We start from the raw sequence: 23,815 nt of genomic DNA on the forward strand, positions 1-23,815 counted from the left end.
TTATTTCAACATGGCTTGCAACGTGTTTGTGTGAGATGCCATCTGTGCTTGCGCTGCGTTCATTAGGAGAAAAGCATAAGCATCTTCTGGAGTTGTTCGGTATTTCTGTCATATTTCCCTGCTGAGAACCCATCATTCAGTGAAAGGGTGAGAACTTGTACCCAAAGAAAAGCACCATAACCCCAAAAGCTTAAACAGGCCAGAAAAGCCATTAGAGATTGCATGACTGGAAACCACCCTTGGCTGGCCTATAGGAAATCAGCTAGAAGGAACGATTCAGCTACTTCATTGCTGAAAGTTTTTTTTGTCATGGCAAAGCACCAAGGTTCCATCCTCTGATCTGACTGTATGTTTTCAGAAAAGGAAGAGCAGATTTCAATTTTAAATAGATTTCCAACTTTTGTGCCTGCCTACTATGATTGCACGTAAACGTTCTCCCCAGTTTTTGGCTATAATAGGTGCTGTTAAGATTTGTATGAGCAGAACTGAGCGTCTGACCCCTTTAACATCTTCATGTGCCATTATGTATGTGTGTAGGCACCCTGGTAAGCAAACAGGCAGCTCACCCAACACACAACAGCAGGCTGTCAGATCCCATGCAGAAAAGGACTGTTCCTACTGGGAGATCCCATGCCCTGGGTTGTATTAAATTTGTGTTTCTGTGCTGCCAGGCCTTTGCTCACTGAAACTGACTTTTAACAAGAAATAGATTCCAAACAATCAAGCCTAATGAATTTTGAATATTATTATGATTGATGCCAAGGCAGTTGAACTGGTTATCCAACATCCAGAAGTTAAGTAATGGAGCCTTATCTAAATCATGTAGAGTTGTTATTTAGAATGGCTCTGGCTACAGAGAAAGCATTACTGGTTACCCAGAGGGGAGGCACTGTCAAGACAGAGAGAGGGATGATGGAAGGGGAGATTATGAGATACCAATCTGAAAATATTGTATTAGAGAGTGATAGCATATGCAAGCACTTTATTGGTACTATTTCCTAGGCTACGTTTCTTAGGCCACTTTGAGACTTCACTTTTATATTAGCAGGTTAGGATTTATTGGTCAAATCTTCTTCCTACTTTCTGGAGCCAGAAACTGAGCTGATTTGCATTCTCTGTGTCGCGAAACGAGTAGAATCCTGATGGATGTGTTTCTTACATTGTGATGGTTTAACTTAGCCTCTATCTGATTAGTGTTTAGGCTATTAAGTACTTCTTGTAGTATTACCAGCTCACTGCAAAATGATAATGCAGATCAGTCATGGATGATTTCTGTTGCTACTCGCAGTCTTTGCAGAGTATGGATTCCCTTTGAAGTTGGAACCAGCTGATAGCTGTGCTGTTTCATGGGTATTGGCACATCCTTGAGCATGTCTGCCCTAAAAACGTGCAGCGTCTCCTACCTGGTGGAAACAAATTGGTCAGTCCATGTGGTGCCTGACAAACTGGCTACATGGTGACAGGAGTTCAAAAGGGTTTAATGCTGTAAATGAGGTGCCCATATTAGGGCTGTGGAGCAGAAGACCACTGAGGTCACCATCTGCATAGCAGCCCACTGACCCAGCCCAGCACCATTTACTTTGCAAGCTACAGTTACTCTGCCCCTGTCCCTTCCCAACTGATGAGCGTGGCCCAAGGTCCTCACAATCCGTGTGCTGTGTTCATGTTGGAGATCATGATTTTTGGCAGACCCCTCTCCTTGCAGCGGGTAGCGATGCTCTGAGTTATGGGAAGAGAGAGGAGGAATGAGCTATGGTAACGAATGCACCAAATAGATTATTGGCAAACATAATTAAAAATAGATGCACGATTACTCCTCTGTTTCCCTTTTCTTAACCATCCTGTGCATTACCTCTGGCATTTTTAGATGGCAGATAATATAACTGAGAGGACTCTTGGGTACCGGCAGCTCTTGGAGAAGCAGTGATTTATCTCAGGCCTTTTTGAGGTAGCAGAATTTACCTCTAGCTACAGCCACCCCTCCAATTCTGCCCTCCTCCTGTCATTTGCATAAGTAATTGGCAGCTTGTTAATGGCTCATTAGGAATGCTGGAAACCGTGGGATTAAAACACACTCAGTGGAGCAGAAATGAGGGGAAAGGGGAGAAAGGCCACCGTCCCTGCTTGCAAATTATACCACTTGATTTCAAGGCGATTCAGAATTACAGGTCATAAAGCAGCGAGATTGCTAAATGAAGGAAGGAAAAACAATGTCAATGGCAGGCTTTATTCTTAGACTCGTATTTAAACACAGTACATGCGTCTGGGGGGAAGAAACAGTCCCTTGCCAAACAGTTCTACTGACAGCAGGAAGGTTTCACCCCCATCTCAGCATTGTGTTAACCCTGCGGAGCTCTCCCTGCTCCTCAACAAATCCATCTGGCTCTTCCCATCACCTCACAGCAGGGACATTTGGTTCCTTTCCCTGTGCAAGTCCAACCCTCAGGCAGTGGTGACCCGCATCTTCCCTGCTTTGGGCTGTGTGGGACACCCAGTGCAGCTGTAGGCATGCAGGACACACAGTGACAGGTCACTTTGTACCATGTAAACCTTCTGAAACCTTCTACGTACCGTAAGGTGTCTTTGCTCACTGGTGAAGCAGGCAGCAGGCTGCCAGGGAGAAATGGTTGGCTGCAGGGTGATGGTGGGTTCAGGTCTGCCATTCTGGGACAGCAGAGCAGGCGTGCAGAGTGATGCATGGTGTGTACAGGGCACATGCAGAGTGCGGACACAATTAAGCTGAAATAGTTGTCAGAAGCTTTTTGCTGCTTGTTAACTGTTTTTAAGCCCATATTGAGCGCAATGGGAACAGCAAAGGCACAGGACCTGAAGGCAGGAGCTGTGCCGAGACTGTTTGCAGGAACATCTTTAGAATAGCTTTGAAGAGGAGGGGGCAACTAAGGCTTCAGCCTCAGCTCAGCTCAGGGCTGGTACTGCTTCAGGCTTTTCAGAGTCAGGAGAAGAGCTTTGGGATTTTGGAGGGTAATTCTTGAAATGGTGCTGTCAAAGATACAGCTAACGCATTTCTTTCTGATGAAACAGAAAGGAAATTACAGATAAAGTACTGGGGAATCACATCCAGTCACAACGTGCACTTAAATGCAGCTACCTCTAATGTAAACTACTTAGGGACTTACGAGCTTGGCAAGGTGACAGTTGAGGCCATGAACTATGGGACAGCTAATGTTCAGCAAAGCTCAGATCAGTCTGCATGTCAGAATTAATCCCTCTGCTTTGCACAAGGTGCCCAGGAATCTATCAGGACTCAGGCACGTGAACTGCCGAGAGGACACAGAACTGCCTCAGTTCTGCTGAACCCAGAGCTGATGGAAGGAAGGAGTCAGGGCAGAGCATTTCCCAGGACCGTACAGCTCTTAGGACATATGTTCCTGTGCAGCCCAGCCTGGGATGGCAGCCAGGTCTTCAATTAAAGAAGAGCCCAGGTCATGCAAATCTACAGCAGTCAGGGAATGTGTGTCTTATCGCTAGGTCTAGAAAGAGGTGATGTGTTGAGTGCATTCTCCTGGAGAGAAATAGCAACAAGGTTCTCATGGTGGGTAGGGTTAGGGGCTGCTTTGGGGTGCGATCCCAGAGGTAGTAGGGTTCAGGAAGGAGAATGTGGGACTGCCTACCAACACCCACCTGTTACTGCTTTGAGAGCTGCATTCCTACGCATCCAAAGTTCTCCTGAGGGTTTTTCAGCCTTGCTCTGGTTTTGATTGTCCGTGTTCTCTCTGTATATTGCACTGCCTTTGCTGAACACTGCTGTTCCACTACCTGCTGCAGCGCTGCCAGGCTCATCAGGGAAGACGTGTCATCTTCCCTTCCTAATCAGCCGGATGTCATTCAGAAAGCTGGGACAAGGAGAACTCTTTCCCTAGACACCAACTTTCCTTCCTAGCAGACAAACCTAGAGCCTTACAATGCTACGTGTACGTAGCACTTATATAGCTTTACATCTTCAAATTGCTGTACTAGCATTAAGTAATTATCTCTCTCCCTAATGGCCATTAACGCTGCCCTTTCCCCAACCTCCCCCAGCTCCCCAAGGTTCAGCTGTAACACAGCAGTGAGCTGCTCCGAGGGAGCGGCTGCTTATCTCGCAGTCTGTGGGCTCAAGCATGTAATGAGGCTTCAGAGCACAGCCCTGGTGCCCTGGAGCATCCCAAACATGTGCCATACCCAACATGTGGTTGTAGCCCAGGTCATGCCCTTGTGAGTATCCGTTAGGAAGCGATGGAGATGATATTGCAATTTGGAGATGGAGACAGACGAAGGCAACTTTGGCAGCTGAGAGGATGCGCGCTGATTGCTCTATTTATTACTAGGATAGTACTGCAAAGTGAAAGAGCGAAGCAATGGGGAAAACATGTCAATGTGGGCATGGGGAGTTGATCTAGGGAGAGAAAGTTAGAGAGCTAAAAATGTCAAGTGAAGCTCGACAGCCATGGCAATGGGATAAAGAGGCCAGTCTGCAGGTCTGTGAAGCATTAAAATAACAAGGAAAAAGGGTGAGCTTGGCAGCATCAGGATTTAAGGGGGGGAACAGCAGAGGATTTACTTGTATTTACTTGAAAGCAAAACTCTCTTCCACGCTGTGTAGTGCCTCTGGGAGAGATGTGTCAGTGCTGCTGTCTGAGGGCACTGCATCTGTAGCAGCCTTGGGAATTGCACCTGAGTGGTGGATGGGATCTCCCAGCATGTGCTCTCAAAAATGTGACACCCTATTGGAGATGCAGAGGATACTTCTGAGGTTCCCACCGATGAACACATCTGAACCTCATGTTGTTATCCAAGCAGTGCTGGGCATTGCTTAATTTTATGTTTCCCCCCAAATGAATGTACTCATTACTACTGGATTTATTTTTAGTAAGACACGACACTCTCCAGACTTGACAAGTCTCACATGACACTGAGGGTGAAGATGAATATTTGACAGTTGCTGGACTCTACCACATGAGCTTAGCCAAGACTGTGTTGTCATGTCCCTGGGACAGCTATTGACTGTGCATGTCGCTTTACTGGCAATTTGTCACCCAGATGTGTGTGGAGGAGATGAAAGACCTCGACTGCATTATAGTTTATTACAGCTAAGATGGGGTTACTGGCTTCTGTGCTGCTTTCAGGGCCACTCTCAAGTGGTGTGACTCAGGGCATTCCCATGCATGCAGTACTGCTTGAGCTGCTTGTGTAGGATGAGGATCTGGTTCATAGATTCTGATTGCCACTAGATCGGTTCAAAAGAGTGTGAGATGGGCTCAATGCATTGTGTTAGCTGTAATCTCTGGTGATTCTCCCAGATTCAGGATATTGCAAATGTAGAGAGCTTTGTAATAAGTAATCATCTTGAGACTGCTGGAAAAATAAGAGAGCTAGGGCTACTTAAGGGGAAAAAAATAAGCATTAGCTCAAAACAATTTCTGCAACAATCAAGTTTGATGTATGTCGTGTTCTATCGATAACATTTCCTTGGAGCCCTTCACTAGAACAGAAAGCAACTTGTAAAAGCTAGAAATGAAGGAAGGAGCTAAAATTGCAACCAGGGTTTCAAAGGAACAAAGAAAAGAACATTTCCACTTCCATTAAGGGAGTTCAGAGCAGCAAGCTTTGACCACGCCAGCTACAGCGACTCTGCATGGGAAGTGTAGAGCTGCAAGGAGTTTTATCTCCATGCACTGCAGTTCTGAGTATCTCTGCACTTAGGAATGAAAGATGCTCCTGAGACCTTTTGAACTGCTTCTCTCTTTTGCAGCAGGAGGCTGTTTGTGAGGTAGGAGCAGGTCCACAGACCTCTGAGCGCGGTGCTGTGAGCCCAGGTCTGAATGCTGGCAGACCTCAGAGGAATCTGGCTGGTATCCTCCATGCAGAGAACTGCTAAGCATCAGACCCATCTCACAGCCTATTCCAGCACGGCTCCCACAGCATTGTCCCTCCTGCTTCCAAGAAATGGGGCTTGCCTTTGTACTGGCCCCTTCTCACGCTGGTTCAGTTTTAATCAGGCGAAGAAACCTGTGGGAACGTGGGGAAACCAGGAGCTTGGGAGAGAGTTTTGTTTGTAGGAGAAAGATTTTCACTCAAACAAGCATGCAACAATCTCATTACTTTGAGTAGCCACACATATGCAGAAATCCTAGAAATTTTCTCCCCAAAATCCTTCATAGGATAAAGAGAGATTTCTGCCTGTCTGAATCAGCCACAGTGCTACCAGGTTATTAGCAATTGCTGTTTTGGTGTCCATAATGAGGCGAGCAAGCTGCCAAGCAGCACCACAAAAGCCCCATCTCTCATCACCGCTAAGCCCTCAGCCACTTCATCCTCAGCAGAAAGAAGTGCCGGACTGGTGGCTGTGTGGCTCCCTGCGCCGGCTGGGCTTCTCAATTAGCTGCTTCCCCACAGATGGTGCTTCTTGTGTAGGACAGAAGAGAGAAAAATTTGCCCTGCTTAGACACACTTGTTTAGAAATCTCTAGTGAATCTGAAGGTATATCCATCTGCTTTCAAGCTGTTGGCGTGCATTCACCTGCTGCATTCACATACCTACTGAATCATAGGATCATTTGAGTTGGAAGGGACCCTTCAAGGCCGTCTGGTCCAACTCCCCTGCACTGAACAGGGACACCTACAGCTGATCAGGTGCTCAGATCCAGCCTGACCTGCAGTGGCTGCAGGGATGGGGCACCCACCACCTCTCTGGGCAACCTGTGCCAGTGCCTCACCATCCTTATTGTATAAACTTCTTCCTTACATCTAATCTAAATCTCTCCTTTTTTTAGTTAGAAACCATCTCCTCTTGTCCTATTGCAACAGGCTCTGCTAAAGTGTCTGCCCCCTTCTTTCTTATATCCCCACTAGATACTGAAAGGCTGCAGACCCTGATGGAGAAAGGACCTTTCTCTCCTGAATACTCCAACGGGACTTCACCTTTGGCCTCCTCCATTTCCAAGCTCTCCAAAGAACTGGCTTTCCTACCTCCATTAACCACTGGGCATATCCCTGCATGCACAAGCCTATTCTTTACATACAGGCCTCCTTTTTGCATTGCGGTCCTGCAGTCGTTTACATATTCATAGCACTCTTCAAAAAGGCCTGTAGCACAATTTTACGAGCACAACATCTTTCACACAATTAGGTGATGAGCACAGGCTTGCATTCGGCTTTTAGCAAGCCTCAGCAAGGAGCAGCAAACCCTGCTCTGTATTTCTGGTGGGTGCTGAGGCCCTGCAAAACCCACTGCAGCACCCCACAGAACACTCTGCTCCTTGCCTTACCTCCTGGTTCATCACTGTAGGGTTTGAGCACACCCTTGGCATTTTGTTGTTTTATTACTTTACAAGCCCATCTGGGGAGGAGGGGACATCATTCGTCTTGATACATTTCACTCCCTATCCATCGTGCTAACCAGGTGGGACTGGCGGTTAAGCCCATGGGCGGTCGGGGAGGCTGTATCCAACCCAGGTCTTTTGGCTCCGTGTTGATGTATCTCATGGGGAGGCCCCAAGTCCGTCCATATTCCATCAGAGCTGAGTGCTTCCTCAGGTCCTCAGATCTCCTCATGCCTTTTTCCTCATGCAGGTTGGAGGACACACCATGCTGCCTATCCGCTGGATGCCTCCAGAGAGCATCATGTACAGGAAGTTCACAACGGAGAGTGACGTCTGGAGCTTCGGGGTGATCCTCTGGGAGATCTTCACCTATGGGAAGCAGCCCTGGTTTCAGCTCTCAAACACAGAGGTACAACAGTGCTGAGATACCTCAGCTGGAAATTGTGTTTGTTACCATCTCTCCTTTCCAGACTTCTCATGCACTAATTGTTCCCACCTTGGCACCCATGAGAGTTCCTTACTATGTTGTTTTTCAGGCATAGAGATAAAAATCATAGAATCACAGAATGGCCAGGGTTGGAAGGGACCTCAAGGATCATGAATCTCCAAATCCCCTGTCACAGGCAGGGCCACCAACCTCCCCATTTAATGCTAGACCAGGTTGCCCAGGGCCCTATCCAATCTGGCCTTGATCACCTCTAGGGATGGGGCATCCACAACCTCTCTGGGCAGCTGTTCCAGCACCTCACTACTCTCACAGTAAAGAACTTTCCCCTGACATCCAACCTAAATCTTCCCTCCCTCAACTTAAAACCATTTCCCCTTGTCCTGCTGTTATCTACCCTTTCAAAGAGTTGATTCCCCTCCTGTTTGTAGGCTCCCTTTAGGAGGAGGTCGCCCTGCAGCCTTTTCTCCAGGCTGAACAAGCCCAGCTCCCTCAGCCTGTCTTCTTATAGGAGAAGCTTAATTATCTCCATTGAGAGCTGAAGAAATTGAGGCATGCAGGAATGAAAGAGCTCTACCAAAGCCATGGGTCATCCCTGGTCTCTGCTTTCCAAATTCCTGACATACCTCCATAATAGCCATCTTGGGTGCTGACGCAAAACAAATTATTGCTGGGATGTGTGATGCTCTGCATGTCCTCTGCTCTCCTTCGCCTTATTTTGTACCTGAAGCTCTTACTGCATTCTTCATTTTCTGACAAAGTGTTTGAAGCACGTTAGATGGCACGTGGCACACTTCTTTGGGTCTGTTTGTCACAGGGATACCTATTCTATGGTTTGCCCCTGTTCACTGAGGATGGGACCCAAGGGGGGGTGCCGCGGGCCAGGGATAGTTTGTCCTTGTTATTTCTTTGAGTAATAAAAGCTGCAACCCATCAGTGTAGGGCTGCGCTATAAAAAAAGTTGAGGGAAGGATGGCTAGCATTAGCAGTGTCAGAGCTGAGGTTTGAGGCACATCAGCAGAAATGCTTTGGAAGATTTTTGCTCGGAATAGCAGGGGGTATGATGGAAGAGGAGCAGGATGCATTGACAGAGCAGTGCGTGGGAACCTTGCAAATTTTCATCCTACTGTGTATCTAATGGATTTCAGAAATTTCACCTTTTGTAATGAGAAACAGACATTTTCTGCTTTCTGGATACAGATCCCTTAATTAAGTGAGTTGCAGAGATGGCAAATCCAAGGTGTTGCTTTACATCTCTAATACTTGCCCATTCGTGTGCTCAATGGGGCCTGACTGTATATCCCAAAGTAGCACACGCAAACATTTTAGAGACACAAACAATGGAATAGACAGCGACAGAAGTTATTTGTCACGCTACTTAATGAGCTGCTCTTGCATTTCCCTAGGAAAGTAAATACAAACACAAATGAGCACATGTAGCTCCTACCCAGGTGAGAGGCATTCTGGAAAAGAGCTCAGCTGCCTCCATGCCTCAGTTTCCTTTGCAGGTAATAGGACTCAGAAATGTGCCCCATGTCTTACAGGAGAAGAGCTAGTTAGGATCTGCACAGATGCAGCTGTATTGGTTTTCCTACCATAGAATCACAAAAGCATTCTGGTTGAAAAGACCTCAAAGGTCATCTAGTCCAACCATCAGCTCATCCCCACCTGACCACTGACCATGTGCCTCAGTGCCAGGTCTTTACACTTCCTGAACATCTCCAGGGATGGTGACTTTGCCATCTCCCTGTGCAGCCCATGCCAGTGCAGCACCACTCTTTTGAAGTGTGCAGAGTTCCAACCCCCCTGCCTAGCAGGGCCACCAAACATACACATTTAGATCACGTTGCCCAGGACCCCGTCCAACCTGGCCTTGAACACGTCCAAGGACGGGGCATCCACAACCTCCCTGGGCAGCCCGTTCCAGGGCCTAACCACTCTCCTAGTAAAGAACTTCCCCCTAACATCCAACCTAAATCTTCCCTCCTTCAACTTGGATCCATTTCCCCTAGTCCTGCTGTTGTCAGCCCTTTTGAAGAGTTTACTCCCCTCCTGGGTGTAGGTTCCCTTCAGGTATTGATAGGCTGCAATGAGGTCACCCCACAGCCTTCTCTTCTCCAGGCTGAACAAGCCCAACTCCCTCAGCCTGTCCTCATAGGGGAGGTGCTCCAGCCCCCTGATCATCTTAGTTGCCCTCCTCTGGACCCTTTCCAAAATCTCTATGTCTTTCTTGTACTGAGGGCTCCACACCTGGACACAGTACTCCAGGTGGGGCCTCACAAGAGCCGAGTAGAGAGGGACAATCACCTCCCTGTCCCTGCTGGCCACCCCTCTCCTGATGGAGCCCAGGATCCCATTTGCCTTTCGAGCTGCCAGAGCGCACTGCTGGCTCATGTTCAGTCTCTCGTCCATCAGGACCCCCAGGTCCTTCTCTGCCGAGCTGCTCTCAAGGACCACTCCTCCCAGCCTGTACAGGTGCCTGGGGTTCTTCCGGCCCAAATGCAAAACCTTGCACTTTGCCGTGTTGAACCTCATTAGGTTCACCCGAGCCCAGCTTTCCCCTCCGCATTTATTTGCAAGCACTAAGGTGATAAGTATCTGCTGAGCTGTGCAGCAGGTCCATTACTATTCATAAATGATAAATTCCAAACACCCCTCGCTGGGTGGCTTCCCTCAACACACTGCTTGGGCTCTGCGTTTGTCTGCAGAGCGTGGCAGGTCACTCATGCTCCGCGACGCTGGGACTTATCAGCTCCAACCAAGGAGGGCAGGAGGTAATAGCAGCTCCCTGACAAATCATGCCATGGTTTCCTCTGCATCCATTCCTCCAGTAAGCAAGACACAGACACTTAGGGGATGCCAGTGGCATACTTCTGAATAGCATTTCATGCTGTCCAAGAGCTCACATTTCTCTCATTAGCAGCACTGACCTGATCCAGAGCAGAGCGTTAGCACTGCAGGTCTTTTTTTCTCTAGCAAAGATGTGATATGAGATGAAATGCTATTATTAATTTTTTTTTTTTCAGCTGCTTTTCTATTGCAAAATGAGGCAAAGCTGCCCTTGGAGATGAAGGTAGAAAGAGATGTGCTGAACTCTCTCGTAGAACTCTCCTGGGCTTTGCAATGGAAAGGGCTCTCAATTTTCAGGGAAATAAAACTGCATTTCAGCTGTGTAAAATATGAAAATATTAATTTAGCTTGTGAATTTAAAGGCTTTTTATTTTCTTTCTTCAATTATCAGGAAAGTACTGACAACTGCAATTAAAACTTCACGTAATTTGCTTGTGAACTCCTGTCTGGAGGGTGCATTAAAATAGATAGGTGTCAAAAGAGCAAGAGGCAAGGTTGCAGAAGGAAACAAACTTTTCAATGTTAAACCATCATTAATGACTCACAAACAGGTGAGCAACGAGGATTCGTGAACTTCTTGGCTCCTCAGCATTCCCATTCCCTAAATGAAGCCCTGGCACAGGTTGCCCATAGAGCTGTATATGTCCCATCCCTGGAGGTGCCCAAGGCAAGGTTGGATGGGGCCCAGGGCGGCCCTGAGCTGGTGAGGGCAACCAGACCATGGCAGGGGGTTGGGAATGGATGGGTTTTAAGGTCCTTTCCAACCTAAGCTATTTTATGATTCAAAATGGCACCACATTAGTCAAGAAGCATCTGGGACAGGACACAATCCAGGACAGGATATCATCCAGGAACTGCCCAGCTTTTTATTCAGTGTTTCTTTTCCTTTTTTTCTTTCAGGTCATTGAGTGCATTACCCAAGGCCGAGTTCTGGAAAGACCTCGAGTCTGCCCCAAGGAGGTTTACGACATCATGTTGGGCTGCTGGCAGAGAGAACCTCAGCAACGGCTCAACATCAAGGAGATCTACAAGATCCTCCATGCTCTGGGCAAGGCCACACCAATCTACCTGGACATCCTTGGCTAGCAGTGGCCACTTGTCAAAAGTCCCTGATCCTTCCTTCCGTCCTTCCTTCCCTCTCCCCTTCCCAAGTCCTTTGCCCCTCAGCTCCCAAACAAACATCTTCATATAAACTCAAGTGCCTGCTACACATACAACACTGAAAACAAAACAAAACAAAAAGCAAACCAACAAAATTCCCAGAAAACAAAGACCTGTAAGGCAGTTTGGCTTATATATATTTATAAATATCTCTCTCTATATAACTTCCACACCAATACAGAAAGAAGCTGCTGTTACAGAAAATTATAAGACTTTAAAAAGAAAAAAAAAGAAACAAGGGAGAAAAAGTACTTATATATATATATATATATATAATTAAAAAAAAAAAAGGAAAGAAAGAAAGGAGAAGGTATCTTTCCCCCGAGCAATGAAGCAGTAAGTTGTCATCCTGCTGTGAGTATGGCTCGGGCTGCTGGGCAGGGCTCGAGTCTGGCTATGGCAGCAGTGTTAGCCTGAGTTGGTGCTCTGGGAGGAAAGCCCTGCCCCGGTTGTATGATATGATATGCACTGAATGTGTGTCCTTCTTGTCCTTGCCTCCCTTCCTTCTTCCCAGCCCACAGGTGATGGGCACAAAGACAGGGCAGTGCCCCTGAACAAATTCTCTTTTACCAAACTTTTCTTCCCTCTCCATCCTTCCCTGTCCCTCTCTGCCTTTTTCTTCCCCTTCGACATTTCAGGACAATTTTTCTAATTTGCTGATTCTTAACTGTATAGACTCAAGGCTTTCAAACACACAGTCAAAGGATTGTGGCACCTACGGGTATAACACACCGGGAACCAGCTGCCCACCCGCAGCCAGCGCATCGGATGGGCCCAGCCCTCCCTCCTCCCTCTACAGTGGAACTGAACCCCTCCCCCCTGCTGAGGGGGGTCCTGGAGACCCATTCCTGATTCATCCCAACCCATTGTGGCATGCAAGACAGGAGTGCCGTTCGTCTCAGTGCCCAGTGGAGATGGTGAAGTTGGGAGGAACCCCTTGACCCCCCATCCCTGCCTTTTCTCCCCACCCTTCATTTTTGTGGGGCCATGGGATTGTTACCAAGCCACAGCCAAATCAGTGCAAACCCTCAGCAGATAGGGTTGCATCCCCTGTTCCCTGTTTGAGGGAAGGCTGCAGCATGTAGCTGGAAGTGTGCCCGCATCACAGCTGGGCACGCCTTTGGGGTCAGCATATCCCAGTGCCCTCCCTCCTCATCCTCTTCCCTTCCCCATCCCTGCTCCATGCCTTAGTCCAAGCCTTAGGCACAAGCCAGCTTGAGGCCAGGGAAGGGGACAAGGCTAGCGAGATGGCTGGGAACCTCCCAACACCTGCCTGCAGACCCCTTGCGATTCTCCTCACGTCCCCATCCCCTGAAAGGATTGATGCATCTGCCTTTGAGCTGTTGTGAAATGCAGAGGCTGAAGAATAGCTCCACAGGCAGCCCCGGGAGGAGGAGGGGAATGAAGGGAAGGTGCCTCCAGGAGCAGACAGCTCAGCGGATGGCTGCAGCAGCCAGCCTTGCATCTCAATGAGGATAAAGGCCTGACAGGCAGCGACAGGGGGTGCTGGGGACAGCCATGGAGAGGCTGAAGCATTCTCCCTAAAACCCATCTTCCTCATGCAGGATATTATCCTGACCCGGGGAAAGACTGAGTCAGAAATGAATCTTGCCCATCCAGGCCGGGCTGAGAAAACAAAACCTTCCTTGGGTTGTTTTTTTCCTCTAAATAGTGGAGGCTGAGGGGGAACCTCAGCCTGGCAGATGCTCTCACGAGGCAGTGAGCAGGCGCCACAGGCACCGTGAAGGCAATTGAGAAGGCGACAATTGCCAGCACAAAAATAACCTGCTCCAATGTGGTTCTCATCTGAAAGGGAATGCAGACAGGGGAGGAGGCGATGGAGATGGGATCTTGACTCCTTCCCCATGGCCAGAACAGTGTTCAGGGCCAGGATGCAAGAGAAGATGCATGAGTCTGAGACCTTATTATAGCTGGCTACTGAAAGGGAAGATTTTGCATCCCTCCTCAACCTCTCTGTCTCCTGCCAATCTCTACCTCCTACCCCTGGCTCTGGCATGACCTCGCTTAAGGTTTCAAGTGGGGCAGGGGACGCTGCTACAGGGTTTGTGGAGGCTGTGGGTTTAGACTGTGCTTGTGCAAAGAGCACCTCAAGCTCAGAGTGAGAGAGGATGGGTGGCAGTAAAAACGTGCAACCTTCCCCTTTCTGTTAAATCACGGACAGAGAGCCAGTCTTACGCAGCAGAGGCTGGACAGACTGCCACTGGACAGACACCAGCAGCTCACAGCATAGGCACCAAAGGTGGTATGGTCAGGGTCAGGGTCAGGGTGTGAAATGGCAGTCCACACACACAAACAAGGTGCCATGCCACCCCTCCGTAGCAGGTACTCGCTCTGTTGGGAGAGGATATCTAGTTTTCCTCATCTACAACTTAGGTTCATCTTTGAAGTGAGAAAGATTAGTCGAAAAGTTGCCAGATCTGAAATGGCTCTTTTTGTGTGTAGGCTGCTTTGGCTAAAAGGACTGGAGACTGTATCCAGGGAAAAATACGTGATGGTGGTACTAGCCCAGTGCCTCCAAAAGAAAGCTCTTCTCTGGGGCTGCCTGCCCCATACCCCAAATGGTCTCTTGCTCTTGTGGCTCTCAGGCACAGTGCCAGATTGTGCAAAACCACTGTTTTGTCCACCCTCCCCTCTTGCTCTTATGCTCTCATTTCTCTTTCAGCCAATTTCGCTGGCCTTTACACAGGCAGATTACCTACAGTCACTGTGTTTCCATAGTCAATGCTTATTCCCTTATAACTATTCTGCACAACAGCTATATTCTCCTTTCCCTCCTCCTTTCGTCCTTGTGTCCTCCTCAACACCACTACACGTCCCTTTGCCAGCTCTTTGTACTGTCCTGACATCGAGGTGAGCTCAGGAGCCGAGCATCACACCTGGATTTGGTGCAACGTGGTTAGGAATAAATGGTCAATGAGAGGCAAGGAGATGGGCCACCAGAAGATGTGAAATGGCTGAGACCAAGGTTCAGGCTGTCTGACTGCTTTACTGTTAGTCCCACCAAGTGCAATGACTACTTTGACAGGTCTTTTTGTCAGAGCTAATAGGGAACAATTGCTTAGAAGAGTAGAATAAGAAGTACTGCAGAGCTGGCTCCCAGCAGCTGCTGCGTTATGCCCAGTGGGCTGGTGCTGCTGGATGGAGGTTTATTGGTGGGGAGGGAGGGAAGGCTCGTTTTTGTTTTGGAGACATGACTGAAACTGCTGCATCCCTTTTTGGTCTGACAATTTTGGATGGGAAGAGGGAAAGCGTCCGTGCTGAGTTCCTGGTGAACCTTGAGACCTCATTTCAAGAAGGACTTTCCCTGGAGCAAAAGTGGAGCTGCCGATCAGCATGGATGACAGTACCTTTCCTGCAGGAAGAGGGGCTCCTGTGGGGGCTCTGCCACTGCTCCACTGCAAGTGGAGGGAGGAAGAAGAGCAGGTTTGGAGGGAAACCCTCACCGAATGCCACAAATCTAAGTGTGGGAAGTATGTGGAGGCAAAGAGAAATGAGTTCACAGTCTCCATTTTGAAGAGAGATACTTCCTACAACCTTGTCTGCCACGAGGGGAGAGCTGGCAACACATACAGGTCTTACCCAGGTCTAGGGCAAATCAGACCTTATTGCCAGCAACTTTCTGGAGGGGGTTGTTGAAAAGGAGATGGGAGCAGTGTTTGTTTGGGCACTGCTAAGAAGGGGCCACGGAGTCTTCCCCAGCCCAGCAGCATCCTGCTTTCAAGCACCAACTCTGTCATCTATGGGTGTCACTGACACAATGCCTTCTTGGTGGTTAAGGTGCTATATGGTACAGATGGCAGTCTCATGCCAGGGCTGCAAACAGTGGGCAGTGAATGTGTCTCCAGTCTTAGGGGCTCATCTGTGACCTGTCTCGTTTCTTCCAAACAGTTTTCCTTCCACCGTAATCTATCAGGTTGAGAGACAAAAGCTAAAGCATAGCTAAGGGAAGACATGCAACGATCTGCCAGACTAGAAGCCCATCCTGTCTCCCTCAAAACTTACCATTTGGTCCTCTAAATGTCCCCTGATGCATACATTGTGGGGTCAGAAAAGAGCCTGCACTGCCTCATCTCAAGCCTGCGCCTGTGTCCACGGGGTGCTGAATTGCAGACAGGTGATTCTGAGAACATGTGCTGCAAGACAAACACAAAAAATGTAGAATGCCTTTAGAGAGGCTGCTTGTTGAGAGACATCATTAGCTTTGAGCTGTCTGCTTGTCCCCAGGAGTGGGTGGAACAAGGTGAGAAAATATGTGGGGAAATAAAAAAGCCAAGGGAAGGGAAGGGCTGGTTGTCGAAGGCGAGTATCTTGGGCTGGGAAATTGAGACTGGTTTCGGGAGTGTGGCACAGAATTTTAAGTAGCACAGTGGTTACAAGCAGAGAAAAGCAAAGGAAAACAGCAACATGCTAGAGCACCAGGAAAAGCTAGCTGTAACACAGGGCAATGCTGGTTAAAAAAGGAGAGAGAAACCAATAAAAGCAAGGGACCATTTACCCACGCAGAAAACAAAACAGCCAAGGTTTACGCTTGTTCGTGATTATTTTCTTTTTCTGATACCTAAATACAACTGTAAAACAGCATTAAGAAGTTATTTTTTGAGGCCATAGACTGGAACATGGTAATACATGAGCTGGTTTCTTTCATGTGAAAGGCTATTCCTAGAAATCAAGTGCGTGAGGTTCCCTGAATTCCAGCTATGGTTCAAAGAATGCAGACCTGGGTCACTGCAAACCTCCAAAGCCATAAGTAGTTCTGAACACCTGATCATCAGACATTCATGTGCAAATCTGCATGGAGACAGTGATCTGTTTAGCAGTATGATTTTAAAAAGTTTTACTGAATTGGGCTCCATTTTTCCCCTATAGAATGTCTACATCCTTTGCCCCACTGTGTGTTCAACCTGGGGATGCAAAGGTGTAGCAGAAATGCTAAGTCATGGCCTGAAGCAGTGATTGAGCACCTGGTGGGAAGGTAGGGCCAACCCAGGAGAGCTCAGGTGCATGCAATGCAATGCAATGCAGCTGAGTGACCAGAAAGGGTGGAGGCAGGATCCACCCCTTCCCCAACCTCATTTAAGGGTTGGCAGTGGGGGTGGGGGTATCTCACTGGAGATCCCTGCCCACTGAAAGTCTTCCAAAGGTAAGCAGGTTATTTTTTATTTTATTTTATTTTTTCTTTTGTTTCTGTGCCTACAGCTGCTACACTTGGGCTTGTTCTCATTTGCTGTAGCCTAAAATTGTGCTGTCTTGCTATTAATGCTGTATTTTCCATCATGTTATAGCTTTGTCTTACAAAAGGCAAAGCAGATAGCTAAGTATTTGGTGAATTATGCCTATCGGTTGAGAGGACAAGGAGAAACTGTTTCAAACTAAAAGAGAAGAGATTTCAGTTGGCTATAAGGAAAATGGTTTGGTTTTTTTTGTTTGTTTGCTTGTGGGTTTTTTGTTTGTTTGTTTTACAGTGAAGATGGTGAGGCACAGGTTGCTCAGAGACGTGGTGGGTGCCCTATCCCCAGAGACACTGCAAGTCAGGCTGGACAGGGATCTGAGCACCTGATGGGCTGTCGGTGTCCCTGTTCAGTGCAGGGGAGCTGAACCAGATGGCCTTCATGGGTCTCTTCCCAATTCTATTCTGTGATCCAGCCAGGAATCAGCTAAGCTAGTAAAGCCATTGCTCACACCGTGTGCTTCTGTAACAGCTGTAGGTGTGTTCTCTTGTTGTAAAGCAGTGGTGAGCATAAACAAGCAGCATAAATGGGCTGCTGGCTGTGATGCTATGCTACCATGGCTCCTTTGATAGCCAGAAGCTAAGTACACCAACAGGGCTCCTCTATGATAGGCACAAGCATACTTCAGCAAATCCCAGAAAGGGTTGCTCCCTATTCTAATGCAGTGGCTTTCTGATGGAAAAGTATATGGCCTTGGAACTGTAGCATATAATGCAGCTAGTCTCCAAAGGAGTATCAAAAATAGAGAACTCCAGACTCTGCTTTCCACAAATGGTCAAACTTGATGAACTTTAAGGTGTCCCTCCTAGACTCTTGCATCAGTACACATTTAAAGCTTATTTAAGCAGCTGTGAAGTCCCCAAAAATGGGAATGTCTCCTGTATTTCCTTTGCCATTCACACTGCATGTGGGAATCTCAAGCCTGGTGAACGTAGGAGTCTTCAAACATTCATTCAGACTGGCAGTGTCACGAGTGACACAGGCTGTCAGTTGCTGTTGCAAGAGGAAAGCAGGAGCATTCAGTCTCTTCTGTATGTTTCTTATTTCCTCCCAGTACACTACTGAGCAGTGAAACAGCTCCCTGAGAGGAGTGATAGGAATCCCATTGCTTGCAACTCTGAAAAATTGAACCAAGAAAAGGGATAAGAGACCAAAGAGGAAGAAAAGAAAACAATCTTACTGCTTCTTTATTTCATTTTTTTTTTTTTCCTCCCCCTTTTTCAGGGGCTGAACTAACCGAGCTGATAAGTTGCTTTCATCTCAGTGTCTTTAATTTCTCGCAAACCTAATCTGAGAGGTCTTTTCACATGGAAGGAATGAGCAGTGTCTCCTCTTTCTTCTGCTAACCCCACAATATTAGCATATCTCCATGGACAAAGGAGGCACAACATCTCTAACTTCCTCACATCATCAGGAATCCTCTGTGGGAACCGATCTCCTGCCCTGCACAAGTGACTGATCCTACAGCTAAAAACTTCAGCAGTTGTTCAGTCGGGGTGTTTAACTGCAGAACTACTGCTTTCTTAGGACAAGGTCCCAGCAGGGGAGGACTGAAATACCTCTAAAGAAAATCATAGCTCCGGGAGGTCCAGATATATATGGTTTTTTGCACGCTTTCTCTCTCTCTCGGCTGGTTTCCAACCTCAACAATCTATATTGCTTGATATTTAGATAGCTGAGTTGCTGCATTCACTCCCTTTTGAGTACAGAGGGCTGGTGAAGCTGTTTGATTTTTGAAGTGGTAGGCAAGATAAGGCTTCTCCCCTGCCCTCTTTTCTTTCTCCCTGTGCAGCTCCTGTCCTTGCAGTTCTCAGGACTTGACTAGCAGTTTTTAAATGAAGCGAAAGTCTTAATGTGAGGTGAATCCCGAGACCACAAACAGTCTGGACTTCAAACAGTGAGAAAATTGGCGCCGAATGATTCCGCACACAAAGCAGAAAACTTTCATTTCCTGCAGGCAGGATGGAATTGACTGTTATATTAAGACTTCAGAAGGAGCACTGCCCCGGAGTAATTTCACTGCTGTCAGGCAATGTTGACATCTAGATTAACCTCTGTGCAGTGAATTTTACAGCAAAGCTCATTGTAATGCATGTGGGGTATCTCCTGTAAATCCCAGCTGAAGCCCACAGTGTCCCACCCTTCTGCACAAGAGAAAGGGTTGGGGGGCAGCCACTATCATTTCTGACCCCAGCAGAGCGTGACTCTAACCTCATCCAGGCCATTTCTGCTGAAACTGATTTCCTACCCTGCCACAGTGACAGTAGTTCCAGACAGTACTTTTTTTTTTTTTTTTTTTTAATTCCCAAAAGAGGCTTACATCACAAAGCTGACTTCTTTTTTTGTCAGTGACAAACAGCTCCCTTCACACATCCACCCAACAACACAGATCCAATTAAAAAGCGCTAGTTAACTAGTGGCAATTAGCTGCTTGCACTGATTAACTCCAAAACATGCAATCCCTGCAGTGCAGTGATCAGACCTGAATGGCAGATAAACTCCCAGCTGTCAAGAGACCATGGCATCCAACCCTACTCACTGGCCCACAGGTGCACTATTGGCTCTGCCTACCAAACCAGAACTGTATGAATTTAAAAAGTGAACAGTGCAAATCAGAGGATGTGGCAAAAGAAATCTCCTGACTCCTGAACTCAGTGCTCGTGCTGTTAAGATGGAAGTTTAGGCCAGAACCAAGCTCTGTTGTCCTTTAGTATGAGATCAGGCCAAGCAGCAAGAGTTCCCAGGCAGGAGCATCACAGCTTCTTTGCACTTTTACTTGTAGAGACAATCCTTTCTGTGGTAGACAAGATACACCTCTGAGATCTACTTCTTCATGGAAAAACAAACCACTAACATCTAAAAAACTGGAAGAGGAAGGGAAGGGAGTTATTTGTTGTAGCTGCACCTTCTCCTTCATCTCCTCATTTTCAAACTCTGATATTGCTCTACAGTCTTGCGCAGAAAGTTCTAGGCAAGACACAGGCTATCAGGTGCTGAATAGATTAGTCACTAACCCTAAGGGCACAATCTCACTAGTAGTTCTAGAGCACACCCATCCTTTCACCAGTAGTTTTCTTTTATGTGTTTGTCAGTCTTTGGGTCACCTATGAAGAGGTGACATGCCTGTAGTTCACCTCATCTTGAAGTGGAGTTGTGTGCCCCTGGCATTTCTGAAATCAGTCCCATCAGGAAGATTTCTTCAGACTAACATTTACTGTTCCCAATCAGAATACAGCTGAAAAGGCTATCCAAGGTTATAGAGAAGGTCAAGCTGTTGCTTTGGACTGAGGAAGGAATTTGATGGACCATTTTAACCACTGCAGCACATCAAAACCTGGTGGCTTCATTTAAAAAGTAATCAGTATTGTATTTCGCTTTAGACATCCGTGCATTAGTGTTCTGCAAATATGATTTCCTCTTTGTTTGCATTATTGATGCCATAAAATGTCAGACACATTAAAGAAAAAAAAAAAGGAGGCCAACCTTTGGGGTTTGGAATGATTCTGGTTGAATTGCAGTTGGGTTACTTTTCCTTTTATTTCCCATGATAGTGATGCACTCTTATTCATTCTGCTATTGCTTTACAAAGAGTTCTCTGTATTTATTCAGCCAACCATACTTCAGGAAATGCATAACCTCAATTTATTTTTTTTTTTTTTTTTTTGAAAATAAATTTTTGGTTGGGGGGGGGGGGGGGGGGAGGGGGAAGGGTGTGGGAAAATGGGAGGGTGGAGCTTTTTAAGAGCCTTCAGATGCGTGGTACTAAGTTGTTTTTCTGCATTGCTGTGTGACACCCTTTTGCTCCAGTGGCTGGATTGATTTCATCTCAAGAATTGACTTTAGTGATTGTGATTTGAGGCCTTATGGTTTTGCTCTGCCCAGAATCATAGTCATCTGCTGTCACCATTCAGCAGCCATCTGCTGTCCACAATGGTGCCTAGATGTCTATACCACACAGATTACACAGTACTTGAGTCTCAGGCATGTGACAGAGGAGTTCTAGCTCCTTCGTGTCCTTGAACAATGGTGAGCTTGCTGATTTAGTTTGGTACCTAAAGTCCTCCTCACTTGAGGCTCCCTAACTACTGTTCCCAAGGCAAACACTATTATCTGTTAAGTGCTTTTTCTCCCTGATTATTAAAGAGCACAGTCTTTAGTAGCCATATACCTTCTATGTCAGCTGTCTGTAACAAATGCTGATCTATTGTTCAATATTTCTATGATCTTTTTGGAAGAATATTCTCTCTTAAAGTGAGAAAAAAGCATCCTCCTAATTTTTGCACTAGTTTTTTGTTCCTTACCTTTTTCAAAGAATTTTGACAGGCTAGAGAGAAAACTTGTCTGTCAGTCTGTCCTGTTAACTTGTTTCTGCTTTGATGCACTCACCAGGGAGCTCAAACACGTGGTTTGCGTGGTTTCCCACCAGCTTACCTAGCATGAGAATTAAAGCATCTCTGTCTTGAAAGTAAAAGCGGAATAGGGTGGAATTCTCTCTCCTTTGCAGTAACTTTCAGCATTGGTAAGATTTCTCTTGAGCTTTCATCCTTGCAGTGATGACAAGATTTGGGAGGAAGTTGAGAAGGATGCGATGAAGGAATTTAAGGAAGACACTCAACTAGGAGCAGGACTTCAAGGTTATCTGATCACCCGCTAAGCCCTCCCTTGCTTCGTAAAACAAAAAGCTCTCAGCTTTCCATTAGCAGCTTCTGTCCAGCTTTCATGTTCATATTCTTGTTTTGATGGCCTTCAGAAGGCCTCCAGATCTTCTTATCTCCACAGATCTATCTCTGGGGTATTCAAACAGCCCAAAGAAGAGGCAGTATAGTCTGAATGGGCATTTAATTCAGCATCCTTCTGCTCCTTTTTCAAAGGCGTAAAGATGGTGAAAGTATCAAGACAGGAAAAGTAGTGCAGTTTCTTTTTAAACTGAAATATTTAAGATGACATACAGCAGTACCTATAAATATGCCTTAAAATGTTGAATGAGCACAAGAAGTCTATTTGATTTTGTTTTTATGCCTGTAATTTCTCTCACCAAGAATTCAGCTGTTACTCAGCCCCCAGCAGGTTGTTCTGATTGCTGGAGAGATGGTGAGGATTGATTCTAACTGGGATGTGTTTGACTCTAGCCTCATTCTCATGCACTTAGATTGAGACAATAGAAATAATCGGCAAGGGACTGAATTGTTGTTCCTGTGTAACTAAATGTTCTTGTGCAACAGCAAGTTAAACTCTGAAGGGCTTGAACACCCATAACTTTGTCTGAAGTCAGTGAAAGCTGTGGATACTGAAGATCACTGAGATGTTAGGAAGAGAACAGCAGGAGAGAAGGAAAATTCTAAAAGGGGATGGGGGAGGAAAAAAAAAAAAAGCCCACAACACTGTATATAAAAAGAGGTAAGATGGTTTATAATATGAAAAATCCACTCTTGTAAAAATAATAATAATGATAATAATCAGAAAAATAAACAGAATCCTGTCAGCAAAGAAAACTGGCCAGCAAGACGGGAGCAAACCTCTTTCTTACAAATTTCCCCTCACTTTTAATGTCCTTTGTCTCTTTCTGCTAATATAGGTCAAATCTTGTCTTATAGCTTTCAAGAAATCTAAAATTAATGTAAAAGAGGGAGAGATCAAACCCTATAGGATGATCTAACAGCTGTGTAGCCCAGTGTCTTTTCAGTAACAAATGTTTGTTGCATTTTTTTTTTTTTTTTAAAGTCCCTGTTTGAGGTTCAAGTATGATTCACAACAACAGCAAACTACTTCAATTCTCAAGAATAACAAGAACAACCGTTATTAAGGGGGGGTTTCCATGTCTGACCAAGTGCTGGAGCAGCTTCCCTGCGGATCAGCACCGCGGACAGCGGCCCCACCGGCTGTGCTTGCTTTCATTGCCAGGCCCAAAATCCTTGGCTGATATCTAACAATTAATCTAAGACAACAGTCATTCCCAGGGTTAAACCCTCTAACACATTTTTTTCCCCACATTATTTTTCCACCACCACGTTTAAGGCTCTTACTTAGAGTGTGAAACGTTATCTTCTAGGCTATTGGGACAGCCTGGTATACAGAGAGTGACTGTTCTGTTACAAGTTCAGAAATTGAGCATTTATTTTAAAGACTGAATCGTGTGTTTTTTTTTTTTTTTTTTCTTTGCCTATCAGCTAAATTTGCTGTTTGTAAAGCACAAGGAGACAAATTTATTGGAAAATTCAAAGCAAGGGGCATAAAAAAATACTGTGGACCCTGGAAATCATCTCAAGATCAATCTATAACAAAGCTGCATTACTATGTAATGTAGAACTGTCAGAAAAGAGTCAGAGTCAAAAACCAACTACAAAAAGAGCAAGCATCAATAGACAAAGCTCCGGATGGAGATGCAGTTATATCTTGCATCTTAAAAAAAATAAATAAATAAAATTCTTCAGTATTCAGATTTTTCAGCTGGCATTTTGGGAATTTCATCTGTGTTTTCCAGATGATATTGTAGAGGATATGACTTAAATTTAGGGCTGAACATCTCCTAAACTTTGTCATCTTCATGAGAATCTCTTTTAAAAGGGCATGAAGGTCCACACACTGATCAAGAAAGGTGGGGTATTACTCCCTAACATATACATCTTTCTGTAAGCAGTTCTCTCTGTACTCCTTCCTCAACATCCTCCCCTGCAGTGACTGGCAGTCATGACTACAGGACCAGCTTGAGACATGCTTGAGACACAGGGCCTGAGAACTTGTGAGTAACAATATTGAGAACAAGGAATTGTGGTCATATTTCTGATGCTT

General features: G+C 46.2%; 2 protein-coding genes across 6 annotated transcripts in view; one reads left to right on the plus strand and one right to left on the minus strand.

The window, feature by feature from the left end:
- The window catches only part of NTRK3 (neurotrophic receptor tyrosine kinase 3), a 178,058-nt gene extending 166,068 nt beyond the window's left edge, over positions 1-11,990 (plus strand). For 4 of the 5 annotated variants that reach the window (XM_042875619.1, XM_042875618.1, XM_042875617.1 and 1 more), the window contains 2 exons: positions 7,572-7,730; positions 11,517-11,989. In XM_042875619.1, coding sequence (XP_042731553.1) covers positions 7,572-7,730; positions 11,517-11,702 — 345 coding nt within the window. In that variant the 3' untranslated portion in view covers positions 11,703-11,989. Of the gene's footprint in view, positions 1-7,571; positions 7,731-11,516 lie in introns of all 5 variants that reach the window. The other variant, XM_042875622.1, reaches the window with a different exon arrangement.
- Positions 6,729-23,815, minus strand: part of AGBL1 (AGBL carboxypeptidase 1) — a 489,727-nt gene continuing 472,640 nt past the window's right edge. The window contains exons 34-35 of the transcript XR_006179785.1: positions 15,801-15,931; positions 6,729-7,690 (exon numbers count right to left, since the gene is read on the minus strand). The gene's annotated coding sequence lies outside the window, so the exon portion shown is untranslated. The remainder of the gene's footprint in view (positions 7,691-15,800; positions 15,932-23,815) is intronic.

This window comes from Lagopus leucura, unplaced genomic scaffold (genome assembly GCF_019238085.1).
Source record: "Lagopus leucura isolate 7727_CA_CO unplaced genomic scaffold, USGS_WTPT01 Super-Scaffold_100015, whole genome shotgun sequence".
Classification (NCBI taxonomy): Eukaryota; Metazoa; Chordata; class Aves; order Galliformes; family Phasianidae; genus Lagopus; species Lagopus leucura.